Source organism: Chiroxiphia lanceolata, chromosome 1 (genome assembly GCF_009829145.1).
Source record: "Chiroxiphia lanceolata isolate bChiLan1 chromosome 1, bChiLan1.pri, whole genome shotgun sequence".
Classification (NCBI taxonomy): domain Eukaryota; kingdom Metazoa; phylum Chordata; class Aves; order Passeriformes; family Pipridae; genus Chiroxiphia; species Chiroxiphia lanceolata.
This window is the reverse complement of record NC_045637.1, coordinates 135307085-135329519: the sequence shown is the minus strand read 5'-3', so window position 1 is coordinate 135329519 and position 22435 is coordinate 135307085. Positions and strand designations below refer to the sequence as shown.

The following is a 22435-nucleotide window of genomic DNA, read 5'->3' as shown; positions in this document are numbered from 1 at the left end:
ATAGAAGAGGCTGGTGAGGCCACCCCTGGAGTACTGTGTCCAGTTCTGGGCCCCTCAGTTCAGGAAGGATATTGAGGTGCTGGAGCAGGTCCAGAGAAGAGCAACAAGGTTGGTGAAGGGACTCGAGCACAAGTCCTTTGAGGAGAGGCTGAGGGAGCTGGGGTTGTTCAGCCTGGAGAAGAGGAGGCTCAGGGGAGACCTCATCACTCTCTAAAACTCCCTGAAAGGAGGTTGTAGCCAGGTGGGGGTTGGTCTCTTCTCCCAGGCAGCTATCAGTAAGACAAGATGGCATGGGCTTAAGCTGTGCCAGGGGAGGTTTAGGTTGGATATTAGGAAGAAATTCTTTACAGAGAGGGTAATCAGACATTGGAATGGGCTGTCCAGGGAAGTGGTGGATTCTCTGTCCCTGGAGGTTTTTAAGATGAGAGTGGATGTGGCACTTAGTGCCGTGGTATAGTAATCACGGCAGAAATGGATCAAGGGTTGGACTTGATGATCTCAGAGGTCCCTTCCAACCCAGTTGATTCTATGATTCTATGATTCTATGAATTCTGATCTATAATACACAAAAGTATTTTGGACCAATATGTAAACAATTAGTTTAATGTTCTTACCACATTACTGTTTAGACCAATCCACATAGGCACCCCATATTTTAATATCTTCAGCCACAGGAACGAATTACTGTAGGGGTCTAAGATGCTAGAAAGGTCAAACTGATCATGTTTGCAGTTTTTCTGAGCATCTTCCCATGTCATTTTGGTAAGGATGAAGATATAACTGCTGTTACCATAACGGACAAGGTTGGATGGAGATGAACTTGTAGAAGGCAGAAAGTCAGCATCTGTAAAATAAAGGATAAAAAAAGACCCATATACTTGTTCAAAAGGGGATTATGATTTTGAGTGGTTTCAAATAAAATTAAACAAAGACCTTTCTTGATTTCATATTCCCTGACTTATAATCAGCATGGATTAGATGCACTGTTCTTTAAGCCACCAATAGTAGTAAAAATCAATTACAAAGCTGTAGAAAGGAAAAGAGCTGCTTAAAGCAACCACTTATAAGCAGTAAAGGAGCATTCTATACAGTTCTCAAGAACAGGATTGCTGAAATTATTCACAATTAGTTCATAATTTCTTTAAAAAGTATTTTTCATCAAATGAAAGGTTTTGCAGAAACTGTGTTGTTTCCCAGATATTTTTTTTATGCCCAAGAAATTAAAAACTTCACAATAGACCAGTTCTTAAAAATCAATCATATACTTAGAGGTTTTCAGTGCTTTATGGTCTCTTTTTTTGGAGGTGATTTCACTCAACTTCAGTGCAGATGAGTTACGGTGTCACTCCAGACAGTTCATGCTACATGTACAAACAAGTATTTTCCAAAACATGTTTTGAAAGCCAGTATATTCAGAAAATGACAAAATCATGGAACAAAAGTCATACCAAGGGTCATACTAAACATGAAGATGCAGATACAAATTCCAGCTCAGGAAGATAGCAACACAGCAGTTACTGGGAAGGGTCAGGTGAGAGTAATGACTAACTGGACCTCTGACACATATGACCCTCGTGTTCCTGCCTGAAGAACAACTTGTGCATTTATCTTTATTGGAAGTGAAATTATGTTGAAATTCAGACAGCTAAGCAATTCCTTGAAAAAAACACGAGGCGTGACTGTGTTTTAACTAAAGTGACAAGTACCTGCATCAATTTGGCATATATATCCTCTGCTGTTATCACAACTCAGATCAGCCCACTTTCCTGCTTCCTTAATAGGATTGTTTCTCATGACAACACAATCAGCCTCGAAGCAAAAAGATATAAAATCAGTTACAAATAGCTAGAAAAAGCAAATACAAAACTTTTGTCTCCTTTTTACATCTTCAGACACAAATAAGACTGTAATTTTATTTTCATATCTTTGTAACATGTAAGAACATAAGTTTTATGATGTGGAAGTTCTATTCCTCTTACACTTCACAGATTGCTTAATGTTGCTTTCTCTTGCACAACATTGGGGTGAGTAAGCAGACCAGAGAAACTGCAGTATTCTCAATCTCCAGGCATATAGCATGGAGAGGAGTCACAGATAATTTAAAGAGAAATGAGATCAATTATTATAGAAAAGACTGATTAACTTTGCCCCAGAAAAAAACTTGGACCCTCAATGAACAATGCATCATTTCAGACATATCAGCCTCTTCGAATTTATTGTTGCAAGCTGTAATAGTACACACAGCAGTTAGGATGGCTCCTGCCCAAAGGCAGCCATTTAATTGTCAGTACCATCCTCACAAGGATATTGCAACTTCAGAACCTCAGAACCAAGCTTAGCACGTATTAAACAAATACTGATGAATGCAAAAGCCTGCATGGGTACAATGAAGCATACATATGGTTTTGTGCAATGAAGCATACATATTTATTCTATTTACTTGTTTGCTTTTTTCTGTCCAGGAGGAGATGCACAGATAAATACTTCACTTGCAAGTGAAAAGCATTGAGATTTAAATCTTTCAAACTGAACAGTTGCATAGTATTTTGTTAACTATAATAACATTTTGTGCTAAGATCAAGCAAACTTAAAAATAAATCTGAAATTTATAAAATAGGGACTTAATAAGATTTCATGTAAGACTTCATAGAAATCCTACTGCTTTACATAAAAAGAGAAAAACATACATTTTTCTTTTCAGAAGTGACATTTTAAAGATATTTTCTTTTAAACTCCAAATTTTCCCTGATTTTCTCCTTCCCTTAGAGATCAGAAGTTCATAGGTGATACTTTCAAAAACAAGAAAAAGGACATTATACATCAAAATAAGATTTCTACATTGAAAATTGTAGACAACAGAAATAGAGCTAGTACTGTAATGTTCTGTAGTTCCAGAGTAGAGAACTATCTAAACATGTAAGATCAGAGATAGGAATTCTGTGACCTATCAGATCAGTTTGTTTGACAGGGAAATAGGGGAAGTGACTTTCTACTGGTTTTGTTTTTCTTTTTTTTCTTGTAACAACTGAATGGCTGTCTTTTTATAGACTCGTGCCCTTCCTGCAAATGTGACTGACAGAATGTGCCTATTTGCTTCTATGTAAGACACCCCTCTTTGAGAGAAAAGTCTGTAAATGCTGCCTTGCAAGTTACACACCTGCTGATAAACCTGCAAAGTTCAGGCACAACTGTAGCCTTCATGGACACAGAGAATTGAAAACTGAAGCAAGTCTTGTATAAGCACTCCACAGATCCTGTCACCACCTGATACAGCAACTTCACAAGGGCTCAAAACCACTCACTCTGCTTGGATTTATGTCTGACGTATAAAAGTATGAAAGTAGTGAGACAAGCAGGAGCATGTTTGAAATCACAAAAAATGCATAACAGTAATCTGAAGCAAGATGGATGTTGGTCTCTTCTCTCCAGTAACAAGTGATAGGACAAGAGGAAATGGCCTCAAGTTGTGCAAAGGGATTGGCACAACTAGATTGGATATTAGGAAAAATTTCATTGTCAAAGCAGTTGTCAAGCACTGGAACAGGCTGCCCAGGGAAAAGGGGTTGAGTCACCATCCCTGGAGATATTTAAAAGATGTGTATATGTGGCACTTAAAGGCATGGTTTGGTGGTGCTGGGTTAACAGTTGGACTCAATGATCTTAGCAGTTTTACAAATCTAAGTGATTCTGTGATTCTGTAAAACCAAATTTCAGTGAACAATTTGTAATTGTTATTTACCTGGCCGTCATATGAGTATGAATTGCTGTGTCCTGATGGGAAGCCTTTGGCCCAGTTTGTAAAGTAAACTCCTGTTCCATCTGTCCAGAGGAACCTCATTTCATGATTTATATCATTTAATCCAATCCATGTATCCATATCAAAGTCTTTCATATGAAAGGTGAGGAAAGCTAGAGTAGAAAAAAAAGGCAAAGAAAAAGAGGAATCATTTTAATGAAGGACAATTTAAATATTTGGCCTCAGTGAGATCAGTGATATTGAATGCGTTTTCTGAAATACACAACATGTCATTGTTCTCAACACAAGAAGGTAAGATGAAAAGGAGGTGTCTTTTGAGTTCGATGAACAGGAAAACAGATATATAACTGTGGCTTTGGGCAAAATACTTCAGCTAAGTACCTAAACCAGTACTGGGACGAATCCCAAAAGCATGACAGAAGTGTTTTTTATAATGTTACAAGGCACTTTTGAATCCTGTTCCCACAACTGACTTAGAAATATACAGCCATGGGGATCACATACATTTGTTATAGTCCCATCTGAGTGGTTGCCGCGCAATGACACCAAACAGCGCCACTGAGCACCTCCATTTGTGTATCTGCCCAAGTAGTGCTGTTCTAGAACAGCAAGGGTGTTTCCTCCCTCCCTGGATGCCTGGGCAATAGCCTGCACTGCCTTAGCAGGGAACCGAATCACAAGTGACAGGCTTCAGATGAGTCCCAACAAAACAAGCAAATCAATTACCACAGCTTTGCACAGTCCAGGAGGGTGCTTATGTGTCTTAGCTTACATGGCTAGCTCACAAATAGAGCAGGCTAGGTCAGCTGGCATTCAGCAACCCACTAATCCACAACACATCAAACATTTTGATAAAGTGAATATACCATGGCTTATGCCAACTGCTACAGTCATTGCTATGAGGTTTTTTCCCTCTGCAAAGAATAGATGAATTTCTATCTGCTCTGTTAATCGTTCACCTTCCCTCAGTATTTTTAAATGTATGCAACTTACTCTTCCAGGAATGAAGCCTGTAGATTTCTTTGCCATTGCTGTTCTGTCAGAAACTGTATGAGGAACTCAAGCCTTTATGCCTTCACTTCCAACAGTGACAATAGTTTTGTGCTAATATCTTTATTGCTTATTTCTCTTTTACATAGAATTCAGGTCCTGTGCATGAACTAAGCACCCGAAATCTGTACTGCTGAAATTATTTTGGATAATAATTTAAATATGTTTGAAAAATGAAAGTTTGATTCTTCTCATCTTCACAAGTGGAAAACATAACTAGTACTAAGTTCATGACAGCCATTTAAATTTAAACTGTTTAATTGCTCAGATTACAACACAGACTTGCACACACAACACTAGCTCCTCTAGTGAAAAGAGTGGCACATCTATGTCCTGAGTTCTGGGTAGGTGTATGAGCAGTCAAACCTGTTCCAAGTGCCCAGAGACAAATCCTGATCTAAAGGTGTTCTGCTTGATTTAATAGAAAAGCCATGCAGGGAGTTAATGTCACCTAGTGAAACCACAGTGTTTGCAATGGAAATTACTAAGTCTAGTTAGCATCACGTGTAAGCAGAAAAAAACTCACTACTTTCACTGTCAGGACAATACACATACACATGTATGTATGTGTGTAGAATATATATGTGTGTATGTATATATATATATGTGTGTGTGTGTATATATATATAAAAGCCAACATTAAAATTTGATAGATTCAGATGAAGACTTCATTGCAAATTTCTAAAAATTATATGTTTTGGAACAGAAGTCAGGTGTGCAATCATTATTTAGACCAGTTCATATTCACTCAAATACAACAGCCAACCTATAAAGATTAAATATCATCTCATTTAGTTGCTACAAAACTGTACACAGTACCTTGCACTTGTTCATTAGGGACAGTGGCCAGGTTTCCTCCTAAATTCATGCAAGCTGTTCGTGCAGCATGCCAAGTGACACGTTCCTCTTCTGTAGATCCAAATATCTTGTAACACTAAAATATGAACAAATTCTTTATATATTATCTTTATTATAATATCACTCACAATTGAAACCACTGCCTTAAACAAAGCAGGACGGAGAAAAAGCAGTAAAGAAATCCATTTATCTGAAAAAACATATTTAACTTAAAATGAGCTTTTTGTGCTGGTCCTGGTTCTTTATAAAATTAGAGGTCTCAATAAAGTCTTTTGCTCAACAAGACACACGCTAGATTTGACCTGAAATCCCCAGAAAATAAGTAAAACTTGACTTTTTTTATAAACAGTCAGCTAATAGTGCTGTTATGCATGACTGATATTAGTCTGCCTGATTATTAATTTGACTCTACAAAGCATAGCATGTAAGTAAAGGTAAGGAAGACAAAATTTAGTCAATAAAAAGCATTATCATTTGATTAAAACCCATCAAGATCAAGGCATCAATATGTCAGGAATTCTAACTAAACTCTTTAGGAAATGCACATCAAAACATTTGAAGAGCTGACTAGAGAATATCTTTTATCGACTGCAATTGAATATCCTTCATTAGAAGCATCAAAAAAGCATCTTTCCTGCAAAACAGTGGGCAAAGAAAGAAAAGCATGTGTCAACCAGCTCTCTGCAAATATTAATAATATTTTACTCTAATAAGAAACAATATCATTAAATAATTCCCTTCTTTTCTATTTAATGTTTTGCCAAACATCCAGCATGCACTCTATTTGTTATGGTACCTTATTATGAAAGGAAAGCCAAGTTGGATGACATCCTCTTGGAGTTGAAAATGTTGTTGGAGGAACAGTTGAATTAATGGAACTGTTATGCCTTTCACATATGTAGGGATGTGGATAACCACAGTTTATATCATTCCAATATCCTGAGTGCAAGATAAATGGGGAACTGTATGACACCACATAGCTGCTTAAATGGAAATCAATTTCACTGATTCTCACACAAAGTGCTTTTAGTTGAAAGATAAGATCAAATCTGAATCTCTCAGTTTATTATCATTTGATATTAGTGTCTAGGAAAAATATGTCACTTTATACCCACTGTAATTACAGAATGTTAAAAGCTTTGCAGAATCAGGTACTAGAAATAAAAATTTTATAGTGGCCCATTAGATCAATTTTAATAAAAAATTAGGTCAATTTTAATAAAAATATATTTTAAATAAAAATTATCACAAAATCAATCACAACTGCAGACCTCTATCAGAGCTTCTCCATGCCAGGCTTAAGGCAAGCACAAGAGTGCAAGACTAATAAGTCCTGAAAGTAATACTATGGTGTGCTGCTATAACTTATTGCAGAAGAGCAAAAAAAAAGTGGGGGGAAGGGGGGCCTCTCAAATGAAAAAAATTTGTTGTGACACAAACACACAAATAATGAAATTCATAAAAAACATACAAAACTCACCTAAATTCTTGTACATAACTACACAGTTTTCATCATTATTTGCAAAGTTAGGCTCATGTGGTGCCCATGCCAAATAATTCACTGGAGTGCCATCCATCCAGCTTAAGAAAAACAATCCAACAAAACGCTTCTTTAACATACAAACAGAATTTCTCCCATGCTACAAAAACTAATTTTGCAATATGCTTAATATAGCTGTTCACAGTTTAAAGTGTACAAGGTTTTCTGACCAACTTGCCTCTTTGCTAATCGCACGAAACCCGCTCTCTGCACAAAGACATGGGTGTGTGTGTTTGCTCATTCTGCATTTAAGCAATATGCTGATGCTGTTACAACTGATAGGACAATGCTCAAAATAACCACCTGGGCCAATACCATTTCAGCATGAGAAAGCCCAGATGCTCACCATATCTCCCAAGGCATACATTCCCTGTGCCCATTGCAGAGATAAAAGTTACTATTTGTAACACCTGTGAAATGTTTGACCATTCCCCCATGCAGGGCAAAAGGGCATGACAAACCACCTGTGGGGAAATTCTTGTGACAATGTCCTCACCTCAAGGTAAAATACAAACACTGACAAAGCTGTACATCCGTGCAGATTAAGCAATGAAGAACAAAATCATAGCCAGGTAAATTATTAGGAGACATATTTCTATTGGTCTGCAAGTGACAGAAGTGCCCAGGTTCATCTTTCAGGCACATACACAAGCTACTTAAAAGAATATTCACATGAGGGCCCCTACAAAACCAATAGAAAGGCAGAGATTCCTCATTTTTAAAGGGTCACCTGGCTCACCTAACATCCTAATTATCCTCTGGAGGTTCCTCATTGTCACTGTGGACTATAAGGAGAACCAAAAACTACTAGGCATCTATCCAGGCATTTCAAAACACAGGCTGAACTGAATCCAGGCCTGAATAAACATCACGTGTAAAAATCAAAGTGGTGCTGCACACTGACATTCAGAAAGGCTTGCTGAAAACCTACTGACCGTCACAGTGCAACAGCTATCTTTGTTCTAGAAAAAGTATATAATTTGCATTTGTTCCTTTATTACAGTCTGTTGTCAACAGTTAAGGATGGGTGAAAGGAACATTTTTAGCTCCTAGAAGTCTTATATATGTACAGTTGGGGCATCTATTGATATTTTCAATATAAATCACAGAATAAAGGAAAGAAATTCCTGAATAAAAATTCAAAATACATTAACTGCTGTGTAATTTTTCTGCTAGCTTTGGGTGAACTCTGTTTAGGAAACACGCAGCGTTTCTCCTGGATAATCTAGAGCTAAATTAACATGGAATTAAACCTCTTGAGAATACAATAATTTTTAAATTAAGATTCAAAACTTAGATCATACCTACCTTGTACGTTGGTCAATACTCAGTTGTAAACCAATGAAATATGCATCTTTTCTGCTATTTCTCAATAGCTAGAATGCAAAGATTAAAATTGTATAAATGTCCTCTTTTGTGACAGAAATCTATTATGTTAATAATTAGTAACATACCTCTAACTTACAAAGGATATAAACTTCTATATTCTCTAGCTACAACATTTAAGTTAAAGCAGCTCAGCTGACAGTCCACAGTCAGACTTCACCATAGGCCAAAAGGTGTGGTCATTGTATCAAACACTTCTCACAGTTTTACTTGAAAGCCGCTGAAATCAGCGTGTCTTGCAACGTTTCTGCAGTGGAAATCATCTGACAAATTTCTTCCAAGGGATAAGCCTTCCTAAATTTGGATATGAATTGATATAGATCCTTGTGTCATCTTGCTGTCACTCTTCAGTGAGCTCTGCAAATGTTCTATGTAGCTCGAATATGACTTTTAAGCACATTTCTGATTAAAAAGAAGGTAGCTCAGGACAGTATAATAGGCAACCAACCCCAGAGATATAGGAAATACAGTTTCAAAGCTCTTTCTCATACCATAATCAGTGCCTCGTTTTGTTCTTTCTATACAATTATATTCTCCGAACAAGAAGGTGGTGGCAAAGGAGCAAACTTGAGGGCCAAAAAGAGGCTGCTGGACAGACTAAATCCCAGACACACAGACAAGACCTAAAGTCAATGTTCTGAGTGCTGAATGTCAGTCAGTTGCTGGTTTGATTCAGTACTTACAATATCTTGTGTTTATCTGTTGATAAACTTTACCCCTAACTAACTCACCCACCTTATAGAATCATAGCTCACCAGGGCAATACTTTTTGCTGAAATGAAGCCACAGATCCCTTAAAAGTAAGCATTAGTGTTTACCTCAGCACATTAAGAGCTGCAGTAGACATAAGGTGGTGTAATCACTACACTGAATACGGAAAGCAGATGATGATGATTTGTTTAATGCTTACTGTGATCATTTCTATAAAAAAAAAACCAAACCAAAACTGTCCTCATCTCAGCTATGAAAAATTTGACTTGAGTTTGTTCTTCATACTAATCTGGTTTGGTGTTACCGAAATTTCACTATCAAAACTTGTAGGGAGAACACCATGGTGAAAAGGATTTCTGCCCATGCTCACTTTTTTTTGGTGGTTTATTTCATAGTATTAATGATTTTTCTTACATATCGCCAGAGGAACTTTCTTTCGCTTTCAGTCTCAATGACAGCGAGGTCTCCAAAGCTCTTTTTGCAGAACTCCCGACCTTTTTCCATAGGAACAATATCAATGCTGAAGTAGTATTGTTTATCTTCATGTAAAATCCATCCATCCTCAGTAGTCTGGTATGCTGTAAGATAATTGCCAAGCTAACTATATTGTTCCTGAGATACAAGACATACTCCTTAGTAAAATTTTTAAAGTACTTTTAAACATACACACACACACAAATAGCAATACCAGTAACACCTACTGAGTGAAGGAGGTTCTGTTGGTTCAGGCTTTACGCTTGCCCCTATAAGAAAAAAATATTTATTATGATTGTATAATTTCTGCTGTAAGAGAAAATACGTACTATGACAGATAGGCATGTTTCAATACATTTAATTGATTTTTATGGTTAGCAATGCATTTAACATCCTTAAGACAGTTGTATCTCCTGATTCTTGTATCTCCCTCTCTCTCCTTTCCCAAGGTCACCAATGAATTGTGGCTTAAACCAGAGGCAGCAGGAATGCAGGCTGGGTTATCATCTGATGTGGTGCCCTAGCTACTACGGAGTGAGGTTCTTTCCATTTTTCTCTTGTCGAGAGTAACTTCTACCTGGATCTAAAAAATTTCCCTAGACAATATCTCACTGGAAAAGATCCCAAGAAATTAACTGGTCTTTTCTGAAAAGACAGCTTCAGGCCAAAGAATTCCACTATTTGTTCTTGCTGTGGCTTCGTGGAGCTGGCTTCCGGGATGGTAACTTTAGCATCTCAGGAAAACGGTTTGTAATACAGGAAATCTCTGTGGGTTTTGGTTTACCAATTTATTTTGTGCTAAAATATAATCTCACAGATAATGACATTTAATAAGAAACCCTCTGCCTAAGAAATTCCTTTACCAATATAAAGTAGAGCTGGTGCCTTATTGTCAATAATCTAATGGAGCATCTTTATTTTGCCCCCCCCTTCCCAACACAGGAATGCAGTAAAACATTTAAATGTGCACTTTCTAAAGTGCTCAAACTTAGGTAGATGCACTGCTAGGGCAACTCAAGATTTCCTTGAATTATAAACTTTGTCTTGATGTCTTCACTAAATAAAAAGCATCCAAACTCACATCTCAAGAGAATTTAGCAATTAAATATATATATATATACGTAAATAAATAAAGTATCTCGAAACCAGGCTCCATGCTGCAACTGCACACTTTTAGCTGAAAAAAACAGCACTTGAGCCAAGTAAAGGAAGGAGTTTTCACACATAAAATATTGAGTATGTGAAGTGATTTGCAAACTATTTTCTAAAAACTTGAAACTCAACTAAGAAAAAAAATTCCATAATAGGATTTGTTGGAGAAGGCATGAACTTCTCTAAATGAAATATCAAATATGAATGTGAATATTCAAAGTAACATTCCTTATTTTTGGAGTATCATGTTACTCTTTCTGAAATCATAGAGAAAATTCAGAGAGCAGTCCCTGCAGGCACCAAAGGCTCTCCATCTTTAAATGCCTCAAAGACATGAAAATCCTTATACCACTTTGATATTTCACATTCCACAGAAGAGAATTCTTATATAGAGAATTTATAAGAGAACCTTATGAAAATTTCTTTGAAGATTTTTATTTCTTAAAGTTAGGGGGAAAAAATCAACTGAGAATCTCTTTTTATTACACAGAAGTAAACTGTACCTTTTCTTATCTGGCAAATCCATCCATACAGATAATCGCAGTGCCTGTCATTCCAACGCATGCTGGAATCACCACTGATCTCTGTACAAAGTTCAATTCCCTGATAATTATTGGGTTCTCCAAAGCCCCAGTTTTCATACCTCACCTATGACAGAAAAAGTTCTGTGAAGATTATGTTATATGGAAATAAAATAATAGACAGAGGAGACAGCATCAAACCACAGACCTACAACTTGTTCCTACTGTCAGTTTAAAGATAGGCAAGAGGAAATCAGTCTCCCTGTGCAAATGCTAACATTTCAAACTTTTTTTGAGGTTGCAACTGGACTGCAGCTTAGATAACAGTTGTTTCTGTTCTCACTTGGAAGAATATTGACATTTTTTTGGGGACCTAAATTCTGTAAAATTTATTTAATAACAATGATGGGGCACGCTATATGTAGATATTAAATTAACTAAATATGTATTAAGAATAAAATAATAAGATAGTATTCAGACACGACAAAAATGTTAGCATTTTTCTCGGAAGAGTATTACTGCTCTTCTAATTCTCTATGTAAAATCCAATTCCAGTTTTCTGTATTGTAAATTTCCATCAATGTCTCTTGACCAGCCCTGCATGAAGTACACCCACATCTCCAAAATCACTTTAGTTTCAACAGTTTTGTATCTTAGTTTAAAGTGCAATAAGTCACACTGGCATTAAAAAACTGTGTTAAGCTTCGTGGATTGTAGGTTATTTCAGATAATTAGCAAAGAAAAGAAATACTAAAGATGGACTATTCTACTCAAAAAATCCTTGCATTTATAAGAACATCCTTTTAGTTTACGTATATTTAGTTTTCTTGTTGATTCAATGCATATTTTCTTATCAAAAATTTTAGCCAAAAAAATCAAGCCATGAAATTGCTATTCAGTAGCTTTCCTAAAGAGAGCACAATACAGTAGAGGGTCATGATTAAGCATAAAATTACGCAGAAATGTATATACCACACACAACTGAGAAGCTTAGGGAATGCAAAATAACAGCTGTGGAAAATTAAATTACTCACTGGAGATCCATCACTCCAAGCAAAACCATCATCAGGATTCAAGTAATATAAACCTATCCAGAAAGTCTGGTGGTAATAATTATTTTTCCTTAAAAAAAAACACATCATAGTAATAAATGTCCCATTTTTAAGAAGTTTAAGCATAAACACAATACTTATCAGGGCATTACAGTATTTTTAATAATCTATAATTTGCAACAGTTAAGAGAGCTTCTCTAAAAATAGTCCTTAAGGCTGTTAGAAACAATAACAACCAGGGTGAAAATACATTAAAATGCAACTACTTCTAGAAGTTATTTTTATACATTTACTCAGACAGATTGAAATATGGATCAAGAAAATTATCAGATCCAACCCAACTCCTGTAAATAAGGTGGCTTAATACTTTTTCACAATGGTTTATTTCCTACTGTTGCTCCATTGATCAACTCTCCATTTTCTCTGTAAAGGCGCTTAAGAGTTTTCAAACACTAAGTTACTTGTTGCAGCTGAATCACATTTAAAAAATAGCACCTAGAGCTAATTCTTGTCTGCAAGCAGACACACTTTACTGATTTATCTGAATATACTGAGTCAATTTGTGATAATGAAACATCTGAGACTTCTTCCTTACTCTAAGTACAAAGCTGGGATTCTGGAATGGTCACAGCATTTTGCAGGGCCACCACTTTTCAGGCTTGCTTCCATTAGTCAGGGATGTACAAAATCATTGAGCCTGGTCTGTTCAGATCATACTGCAAGTGTTAGCTTTTTAGGAGGATTTAATCTCATTCAGAAATCTCACACCCGCTTTTTGTAGTTTAGGGTCTTATTAACCCTATTTGCATTCCCTATGTAGGAAAAAAAATTATTTGAAGTTGCTTCTGCTTCCTGATTAGTTCATAAAAATGACCAGAAATCTACATATTGTCCATATTTATATTATGACTACTACCATATTTGTACACTTATTTACATGAAAACAACTGGTATCTGTGTTAATTTTATAATTAACTCTGCAGTTTTATTAATAATTTTATTTCAGATGATAAATTTTGCCTCAAATAGATGTCTTCTCAATCTCATTTCAGCATTAGCTTTTGAGGTGATTGTCACTAGTCATACAAGTCCCGGTATTTCATCAGCTCTGCTTTTTTGCTATGCATTTGATACAGATACAGATAATGAATCCAGACTGGCTTATACTGAAGTAAAAACATATACAGATACTCACACAATAGAAAGCCGTATCACATACTGCTCTTCTTTACCATTAATGGTGGCCAGATCTCCTCCTAGAGCTCGACAAAACTCTTGTGATTCAAGCCATGTTTTTCTTTGCTCTGCTCTTAGAAAAGGCTAAAGAGAGCATTTTGCAGTCAGACAAAATAGACCATATAGATCAAAAGATCAAGCAATATCAGCTACACAAAAAGAATTGATTTACAATTACCTTGTTCTGTGGGGATTACAGAAACTTTGAATATAGGGTTTAGGAGTGTTCAACTTTGTGAAACACAGGCTTAGAATGACTGTCTTTAAGCCAAGTTAGCAAACTGCATTGCTGAGAGGAATATCTGCTGCAAGACAACAACTAGGAGAAAGGTACTTTTAATCTTAAAAGAATGGAAAAATAAGAACAGAAGTTCAAATCTGAAGTTAGGTCTTTAACAGAATAAACAAAAACATGAACACTTCAGTAGAAAGGAAGAAGGCTTCTACATGTAATCTGTAAATAAGGTTACAAAACAATAGGACATACGTATACCAATTTTTATTGCACGTATGTGCAGCAAATAGAAACTACCTTAACGAAGAAGTAATCAACACACTTACTTTGAAACAAAAGCTAATGCGATTGTTTGTGTCCCAACCTTCTGGACATCGGGGAATAGGAGTTGTTGTAGGAACAGGGGGTGGCGTCACTCCTTCTGCCCACACTTTACATAGGAACTTTGCCTTTTCTTCACATTTTATTACATCCCATAATCCACCTGCGATTCCAGTCCTCATAGCAACGCAACCTGGTTTTCTTCCTGGTTGTAAACAAGAATACACAACACTAACATTTAGGTGGTCATAAGAATTTAGAAAATTTCATATTCTGTTCTGAAAGACGTAAAGTCTTTGTACAGAGTTAAAAATGTTTTTTATTTTAGAACAGGTCCACAGGAGGGTCACAAAAATCATCAGAGGGCTAGAACACCTCTCCTATGAGGAGAGGTTTAAGGAGTGGGGTTGTTCAGCCTAGAGAAGAAAAGGCTCCAGGGAGACATTACCATGGTTCCTCAGTATCTAATGGGGGTTTATAAGATGAAGAGAAACTTTTTACCAGAGCCTGTAGTGACAGAACAAGGGGCAACGATTTTAAAATGAAAGAGGGTAGGTTTAGATTGGCCATAATGAAGGAATTTTTTATTATGAATGTGGTGAGACACTGGAATATTTTGCCCAGAGCTGTGGATGCCCCATCCCTGGAAGTATCAAGGCCAGGTTGAACAAGGCTTTGAGCAACCTGGTCTAGTGGAAGGTGTCCCTGACAAGGAGTGGGGACTAGGTGATCTTTAAATGTTCCTTCCAACACAAACCATTCTATGACTCTAATTAATAAAGAAAAAAAATGGCAAAAAAATATGTAATTCAACCATGTCTGAGATACAGGATTGTACCTCACATCAAATCACCTCCAGGGGCTGACTCTAGAAACCCCTGAGATTAGCTCAGTTGGTTAGAGCATGGTGTTAATAACACAAAGTTTGTGGGTTTGATCGCTGTGTGGGCCATTCACTTAAGAGCCAAACTTGACAATCCTGGTGGGCCCCTTCCAACTCAGAATATTCTGTGAAACCTGTGAAACACCATAACCTTAGATCCAACAAATTCTCCCCTAAAACTGAAGATGTGGTTAGAGCTAGTTTCTCAAATTTGTCTGATTTGATCTATGATTTTCAAAAATGAACTTGCTGTATATAAGCTTTACAGCTCAGACAGACACATTCAAGTTAGCAGTTAGGCACCGAAATTAAACAGAATCAGTAGATCTCCTGAAAGGCAAATGCAACATGCCAGAACTTTGGACGCTAACAACCATCACCCTTCTGATGTGATCACGTCAGAGATTAAATGCTCTCTCATCCCTATATTTCAATCCTCTTGTATTTCCCTACAGTCCCATTTTCTCTAGGACCAGAGATACTTCATGCATGCTGTTATCTCACACACCTCAGAATATTCAGTGAGCAAATGTTCTATGAGATATGGCTGAACAGGCAGGATTTGTAAGCAGGGTGAAATATGCATGCAGAGCTTGTTTTTCCTGAGTAGTACAGACACAGACTTTCCCAGAACAGTTGCAAATGAGAAACCTGATTTCAATTAAAAGTTTCTTCCCAAGCTCATATTAAAAACTCATTTCAGCACCAAGCAGGAACTTGGCAACAACATTGGATTCTTGGAGAAAGCAACCGGACATATTTGAAAACAATTATTCATTATGCCAGCAAGAGGGCTAAGAATGAAGTAAAAAAATTCAAATAGTGAGCAATGTGTTACGGGCACAGGACTCATTAAACAATATAGAGCCATACCTACCAGGCATTTCAGAATTCCAGTGTGTAAATAAGACAGATTCACCATTAGTCCACTTGAATGTTCCTTTTTCTTCTACATCTGAAAGTCCAATCCAAAAGTATCTTTCTGTTCTCAGCCCAACCAGGCTAGTCAGATAGGCTTGCTCATATCTGTTAAAAAGAAAACAATCGTTAAATTGATTTTATTAAGTTTATTTTTAGAAGTTGTGAAAGGCTTGTTTTTTCTCAGGATTACTTCTGTACCTTTTTGAAAGCATAGCTTGGATGGATTTACTTGAGCAAAGCGTATAACAAAAACATTACACAGTAGATATTTTGTCAGCTTCAATACCAATGTTCTGCCTTCTCTTTGGATGTCCAGTGAAGAATGTGGTATAATAATGGACTGACATGAAATTAGTGGGAAAGAAGAAACCTGACATGACTTATGTGTTATGACTTATGTATTTTTTGAGTTTCTAGTTTCTAGTACTCTTGTATTTTAACAACTTCTTGCTTCAGGCAAATCCATAACTGGAAAAGGAATCTTGGCATTAATGAAGAAAGTAGAGTAGTATGATACTAAATTATCAAACTAAGGAACACCGTAAATTAAATCCAATAATCACACAAGAAAGGTTACATTTGGGCAACAAACCTATGGAGAGGTAAAGCCTGTCATAATTCATTATGGTGCTTAAACAAACAACTCTTAAGAAATCAAAGCAAATGAAAGTCTCTCCTTAACAAGGTGTAGTCTGAAAACCACATTACTGTCAAACCATTTTTATGGAAGCTGCAGTGCTACCTACATTTAGAGAATTGTCATTCGTGACAGCTGGAGCTTTCACACTAGAACATACTTATTTAGACTATATAGAAACAAATAAGGGAATGCGTGAAGCATCAAGTCATCTGCAAGCAAAATAAGCTCTTGCTTAACCCTTTCATTTTTCCAGTATTCCACACTCAATAATATGCACCAATTGTTCAGAAATTCAGCACATACTGAGCCCTGGCCAAATTGTGATGAATTTTCAGGTACCAGGCACTTCTATCATCGTTTGGTTTCTCATTTAATTGTTAAAATTAGTTCAATTTTGAGAAGACCAGATAGTTAAAAATTATATCCTCTTGCTCATTTGAACTACCTTTTGAACGGAATTCAAAGCCATGTCTCTTCATTTAATAATCAAAATTGGATTCTGTATCACTCAAGTAAGCCACTGCAATTAAGGAAGTAGAAAACATAATTCTATTTTTTTCCTTGACATTACCATCTGCATCAATGCTGATTTCACAGCTATGACCTACTTGACTATAAACTGGATTTCTGGATTTGAATATACATGCAAAAACTGTGAGAAGTTCTGTATCTACAGATAGCTGTCCTCTTAAACTAGATTTTTGTCCAGATCAGTCTTTATTTTGATATGCAGGTGATGCTAGATGTTGAATTCTCATGTGATCCCCTCATACAAATAGTCTTTTACATACCTGTCTTCAATAGTTACTAAAAAAGCCTGATGCCTTCCACAGGTTTGATTTGCTTGAGAAAATGATACAAATGTATTTCCAATGAAGTAACAATAAAAACCATGTCTTTTCCAGCCCTGTCAAAATAAATGTGAAGTGATCACGCACGCTGCAGTGAAAGCAAAGGAAAGGGGAAAGGAAACAAAGAAATGAAACCAACAAAGTTAAAAACTGATTCATACCACTGTTAGCTAACCACTAGACAAAGGAAAAATGGAACTGAAAAAATCAGAGTGGAAACAGTCAGGATCAAAGCTTTTTAAAATTTTGTTTCAAACAAGTTTTCACATCTAATGAATCAGTACATTCCACTCACAAAGGCATGAGAGGCGTGGCTGTGCACCTTTCGTGCTCAGTGTAGGATTGTAACTAGCACACAGGCATTGCGCAATCATAAGCATAGTCTTGAGAAGCAAATTTCAGCTTGGTTTTTCAGAAAGAGAATGACACCTCAAACAAGTTTTTTTATTGTTAACTAACATTAACACTCTCTCCTAATGTTTTGTCATTCAAATGTCATTTACTCAGGAACATGCTTTTAGAAAAGGAATTTGCTGTGACCAGCCACGATTCACACAAATATTCTTCTGATGGTTTTCAGCTTCTCACTCATGAGAGACTTTTTTCTAAGAGTATGGACATAGTTCTGTAGGCAAGGATAACATCCATAAGCATTAGGAACCCTTTATTTTCTCCAACATTTGAATATTTGTAAGGATTCCAGGTACTCTTTTACAAATACTGGGAATAATTCGTCAAAGACTTCCTCTGCAACTATATAAAACAGAATTGGGAGAAAGGGCAATTTCTTCAAGGAAGACAAAAACTCAGTAATATTTCCTATTACATAACAAATTACAGTACCTTTTTTAGAATTACTGAGTGTTATGTCACCAAAAGGCAAGCATTGCCAAGTAAACAATAGATCTGTTGGCAGTTCAGAAGGAGCACAAGAGATTCATTTTACTTGGGAACTGCTAACAAATTCTCCGAAGTAGAGAGCACTGCCAGAGACCACAGTAAAGCCTTGAGAACAGTATCTAGACAAGGACACTCTTCCTGCTGTGAATAATTTTATAGAAAATTGTAGGCAGAGCTGAAGAGCAACTGCTGGTACAGGAAAACTCCTTAGGAAAGCTTGAATGCCAACCAAGGAATAATGGTCTGGTGCAGGGACAACAGGTTGGAGATTTGGCTTAAGTTCTGGAAAATGAAAAGGAGTATCAAGAGCCAAATGACAGTCATTGACTAGGTTTAGTCATATGTATCACCTAAGCCATCTGCCAAAAAAATGAGAAGACAAACTCTTAGGATGATGACTACACAGAACCCATTTTTCCTGTTTTATCTGTCACCTAGGTGACAGTTTCTCCTCTTTATCATTCCTAGCAGCATATTCAAATCAGGTAGCTTTTTCTTCACTTACTCTCTGGCAGCCCATGTCAATGATTTCCTCTTCTGAAGGACCATCTGACATAGGTTTCCTCTTACAGATGTAGCCAATTTTTTTTTCACAAGAATAGTCTGCCCAAAATCCATCCTGTATGTAAGAACAGAACACCACAGTCAAGTGACATTTACTCTTTAAAAAAGGTGCTTTATGCTTTTAAGTATTTAGTTCTTTTGATACCTTTAAAAAAAGCAAAAACTACATTTAAGTTCAGTTCTTAATTTCAACCTCATTTCAATCTCACTTCTGGAGCTGACTCACCACTGACTTACATCTTTTTTATTATTTACCCCTTTGAAAAGTGAACCCTTGAAGGTGACAGCAATATACCATCTTTACAAAGACTACTGATTCAATAAGCATGCAGGAAGAAAGGGAGATATCATCTCTCTCCATAGAAATACAGCTGCAATAGAAAAAAAAAACAAAACCAAAAAAACCAGAAGACTACATTCCTTAGCTAATACTTACATAAAACTGCAGATGTAAAAAGTTTTTGTCAAAGTTAGAATTAACATTGTTACTCCTCGCAGTAGAAACTCTCAGAAGAAAAAAATGGCATTCAGTGCGAGCTGTACAAAAACTAAGAAACCTCACATTGTGTTCCTAGTATGTTTTACATATATTTTGATTGAACAGAGGAACTAAGGTACTGGGAGAGGAAGAGAAACCTGTGTGCAAAAGACTCTTTCCCCTGTGCCTTAAAGACTTCACTTTTGTAAAGGTAAAATCATAGCAGTTGGTCGCAATTTCTTACCCCCCTGCCCCCCCCCCAAAATGTAAAATGATCATCATGGTAACACAGAGACACTTGTGCCACAATATACTAAGTCCTCAAGAGCCTCAACAAACCCCACTTGTGGTAAAAACCCTCCCAAAGCTCAACACTACTGCCTACAACGACAACAACAAAGCCTTGGATGTTCAGATGGTGCTTGTGTCTGTCCTGTGCTGACTGTAAGGTAAGTCCATTGGTGGTCATCTCATCATCCCCCACCATGTCTTTCTGTTTCATTAGGTAGTAGGAACTTCAAATAACCTCCCAAAACTCTGACCTTCTCAGACTGAGAGAAATCAGAAAAACTTTCAAAACCTTTAGGCCTCTTCAACAGAGGAGAATCTACTCTGAAGTTTGGAGTCTCTAATTGCAGCAATATCCTTTGCTGCCTTTCCATAACTGCATCTTCAGTGGGAAATCCATGCAGTAATTTCTAGATACTTCTTACCAGGTCTTATGAGCCTTTTGCAAATATATCTCTGTTCCCTTACTTCCTCATCAACTAAACCCAAACACTTCCTTTAAAAAGAAGGTGGTGTCATAGACAGGGGCAGGCTTTGTTCCATAAAAATAAGTGATGGTTTCAGATTGCTTCAGCCAAAGAGTCATCAATCAAAAGATATCAGGAATGGAACATATGTACTTAGATAGAAAAACCTCAACAAAAAACAGGGAAGGTCAACTTATAGTTATGCATTGTTTGGTCAGCTGACAGCTGATTCCAAGAGATAATGACCTAATACAACTTCCATGGAATTTCTTAAGCCAAAACCTACGTCATGGTTTCTGTATTCTTTTGAGTGCTGATGCAAGTGAAAGGATGACAGCTCTTCTAAAGCAGCAGAATGGAAGAGCAGGCTGCTACTTTTATTTATAGCTACAGCCACAAATATATCTATTGTTGGTAGAATTAAAAGGGCCTCTGAGGTTTTGATACAAGTCTTAATATACATTCAGTGCTGCAGGACCCCAAGATCCTTCAATAGTGACTGGTACTGTGTTAGGCAAAGGAAGAGAAGGCTTGGTCTAACAGAGGATAGAGTCCTGCCTTCCCAAAGTCAAGGTCCAGCATCCTGAACCTGTATTTTCAGGTGGTTGTTGATCATAATATTAAGCATGTCAGCCTGCCATCAAGAAACTCTGCTTCTGAGCAATGGTCCTGGGTTATCTGGTTGCACTTTTAGCACTTTTAGTACGGCACATGGGATATGACCAGTAAGCTCAAATTTTAACACTTTGAGACCCTGGTCACTGAATTAATTAATTAATGCCTCTAACTTTCTCTCATACTTCCTGTACCAATACTTTCATGTATAATATCATAAACCCTAAAGTTCACACCAACAGTTGAAGGTAGCTAAAGGGCACAGGATGGTAGATGAGACAAAACCTCAAGTAGGTACTCCTAGCTATTCACTGCCCACATGTACCAAGGCCAGCTACCTTACAAACCTCCCATGTCTGAGCAAGTTCCCCAGCCTTGACGAGTATAGAAGTCCTTGGAGCAACTACCATTTACAACCTTAGTTCACTGACCCTCATAGTTGAGCACTCAGCTTCTTTTCATAGTGTGACTCTACTCTGTTAGACAAAACATCTACTACATTCTCAACCACCACTGCCATAGCACAAACAACAGAGCACAAAAATCCTCCCACCCTTAAAAGACTGTTAGTTCAATTACCATGTGCACCATGGCCTGGTTGTCATGGAAAAAATATACATTTATGCTCTTCTTGCCAGAGCACCCCCACTAATACAATGGAGAAGAATTGTTAACAGATTCTAATTTTAGTCATGCTTCTGATCAGTACAAAATTTTTTCACTAAAATATGTATCAAATTCTAGCATTCGAGACATCATAGCGCACGTGAAGTTACTTCTCCCTGCTAAATTCATATAGTAATAAAACTGTAGATCTGAACTTTGGTCCAGTCAGAGAACACCTCACAAATACAGATAGCTCTGCTCAATTTTTGGAGATTAATATGCTGTACCCTACACAGGCTTGCTTCTTCCATGGATACTACTGCGGTTTTGCCCTCCCAAGGTTGCTGTTCTAGTTCTCTTCCTCATTCCTTCCTGGAACTGATGGTGTGGTCCCTTTTTCTTCTAGTCCTGTGCCTGTTACCTCTTCTATGTCTCCTGCAACTTCCTCTTGTCTTCAATTTATAAGTGCACTCACCAAAAGTGTAGCAAGAGAACAGCTGTCAAGTTTCAATTTTTCAAAATAAGAAAATACCTTTGGTATGAGTATATACTTTTTCCCCTCCTGATAAAATAGGTAAACCTGAATGAGGTGTTAAGTTCAATATTTTTAATTATCACAAAAAGGAAAAATGCCATTTTGTAACATCAGGCAGACTGAGTTTTATACCATGTATTATCTCAGTTTCTGTAATGTCCCTAGGTCATCGATCATTCACGGATACAGTCACTCAGGAAAGGCCTTCACTAATGCCACTGCTAACTACTCTTCTCACAGTTCTTCACATCCAGTGCAGGTACAAGCGTAACAACTAAACCACCTAGATCCAAGATTTATGACTTTGCCTAAAAAAAAATTAAACAAGGGTTTCTGTGTTCTTCTAAAGACAGGTTTTTTTAGCATCAACAATGTTAGTGTCATTTTTTAAGGT

The 22435-nt window shown here is 36.9% G+C and overlaps 1 protein-coding gene across 2 annotated transcripts in view; it reads right to left on the bottom strand.

Moving 5' to 3' along the window:
- Positions 1 to 22435, bottom strand: part of MRC1 (mannose receptor C-type 1) — a 55929-nt gene that overhangs the window by 8874 nt on the left and 24620 nt on the right. For both annotated transcript variants that reach the window (XM_032705463.1, XM_032705473.1), the window contains exons 9-24: positions 18994 to 19107; positions 17529 to 17644; positions 16054 to 16202; positions 14299 to 14498; positions 13697 to 13821; positions 12484 to 12571; positions 11432 to 11576; positions 10004 to 10045; positions 9717 to 9880; positions 8514 to 8581; positions 7146 to 7246; positions 6462 to 6604; positions 5627 to 5741; positions 3740 to 3909; positions 1707 to 1809; positions 615 to 844 (exon numbers count right to left, since the gene is read on the bottom strand). In XM_032705463.1, the coding sequence (XP_032561354.1) occupies positions 615 to 844; positions 1707 to 1809; positions 3740 to 3909; positions 5627 to 5741; positions 6462 to 6604; positions 7146 to 7246; positions 8514 to 8581; positions 9717 to 9880; positions 10004 to 10045; positions 11432 to 11576; positions 12484 to 12571; positions 13697 to 13821; positions 14299 to 14498; positions 16054 to 16202; positions 17529 to 17644; positions 18994 to 19107 (2073 nt within the window). The remainder of the gene's footprint in view (positions 1 to 614; positions 845 to 1706; positions 1810 to 3739; positions 3910 to 5626; positions 5742 to 6461; positions 6605 to 7145; positions 7247 to 8513; positions 8582 to 9716; positions 9881 to 10003; positions 10046 to 11431; positions 11577 to 12483; positions 12572 to 13696; positions 13822 to 14298; positions 14499 to 16053; positions 16203 to 17528; positions 17645 to 18993; positions 19108 to 22435) is intronic.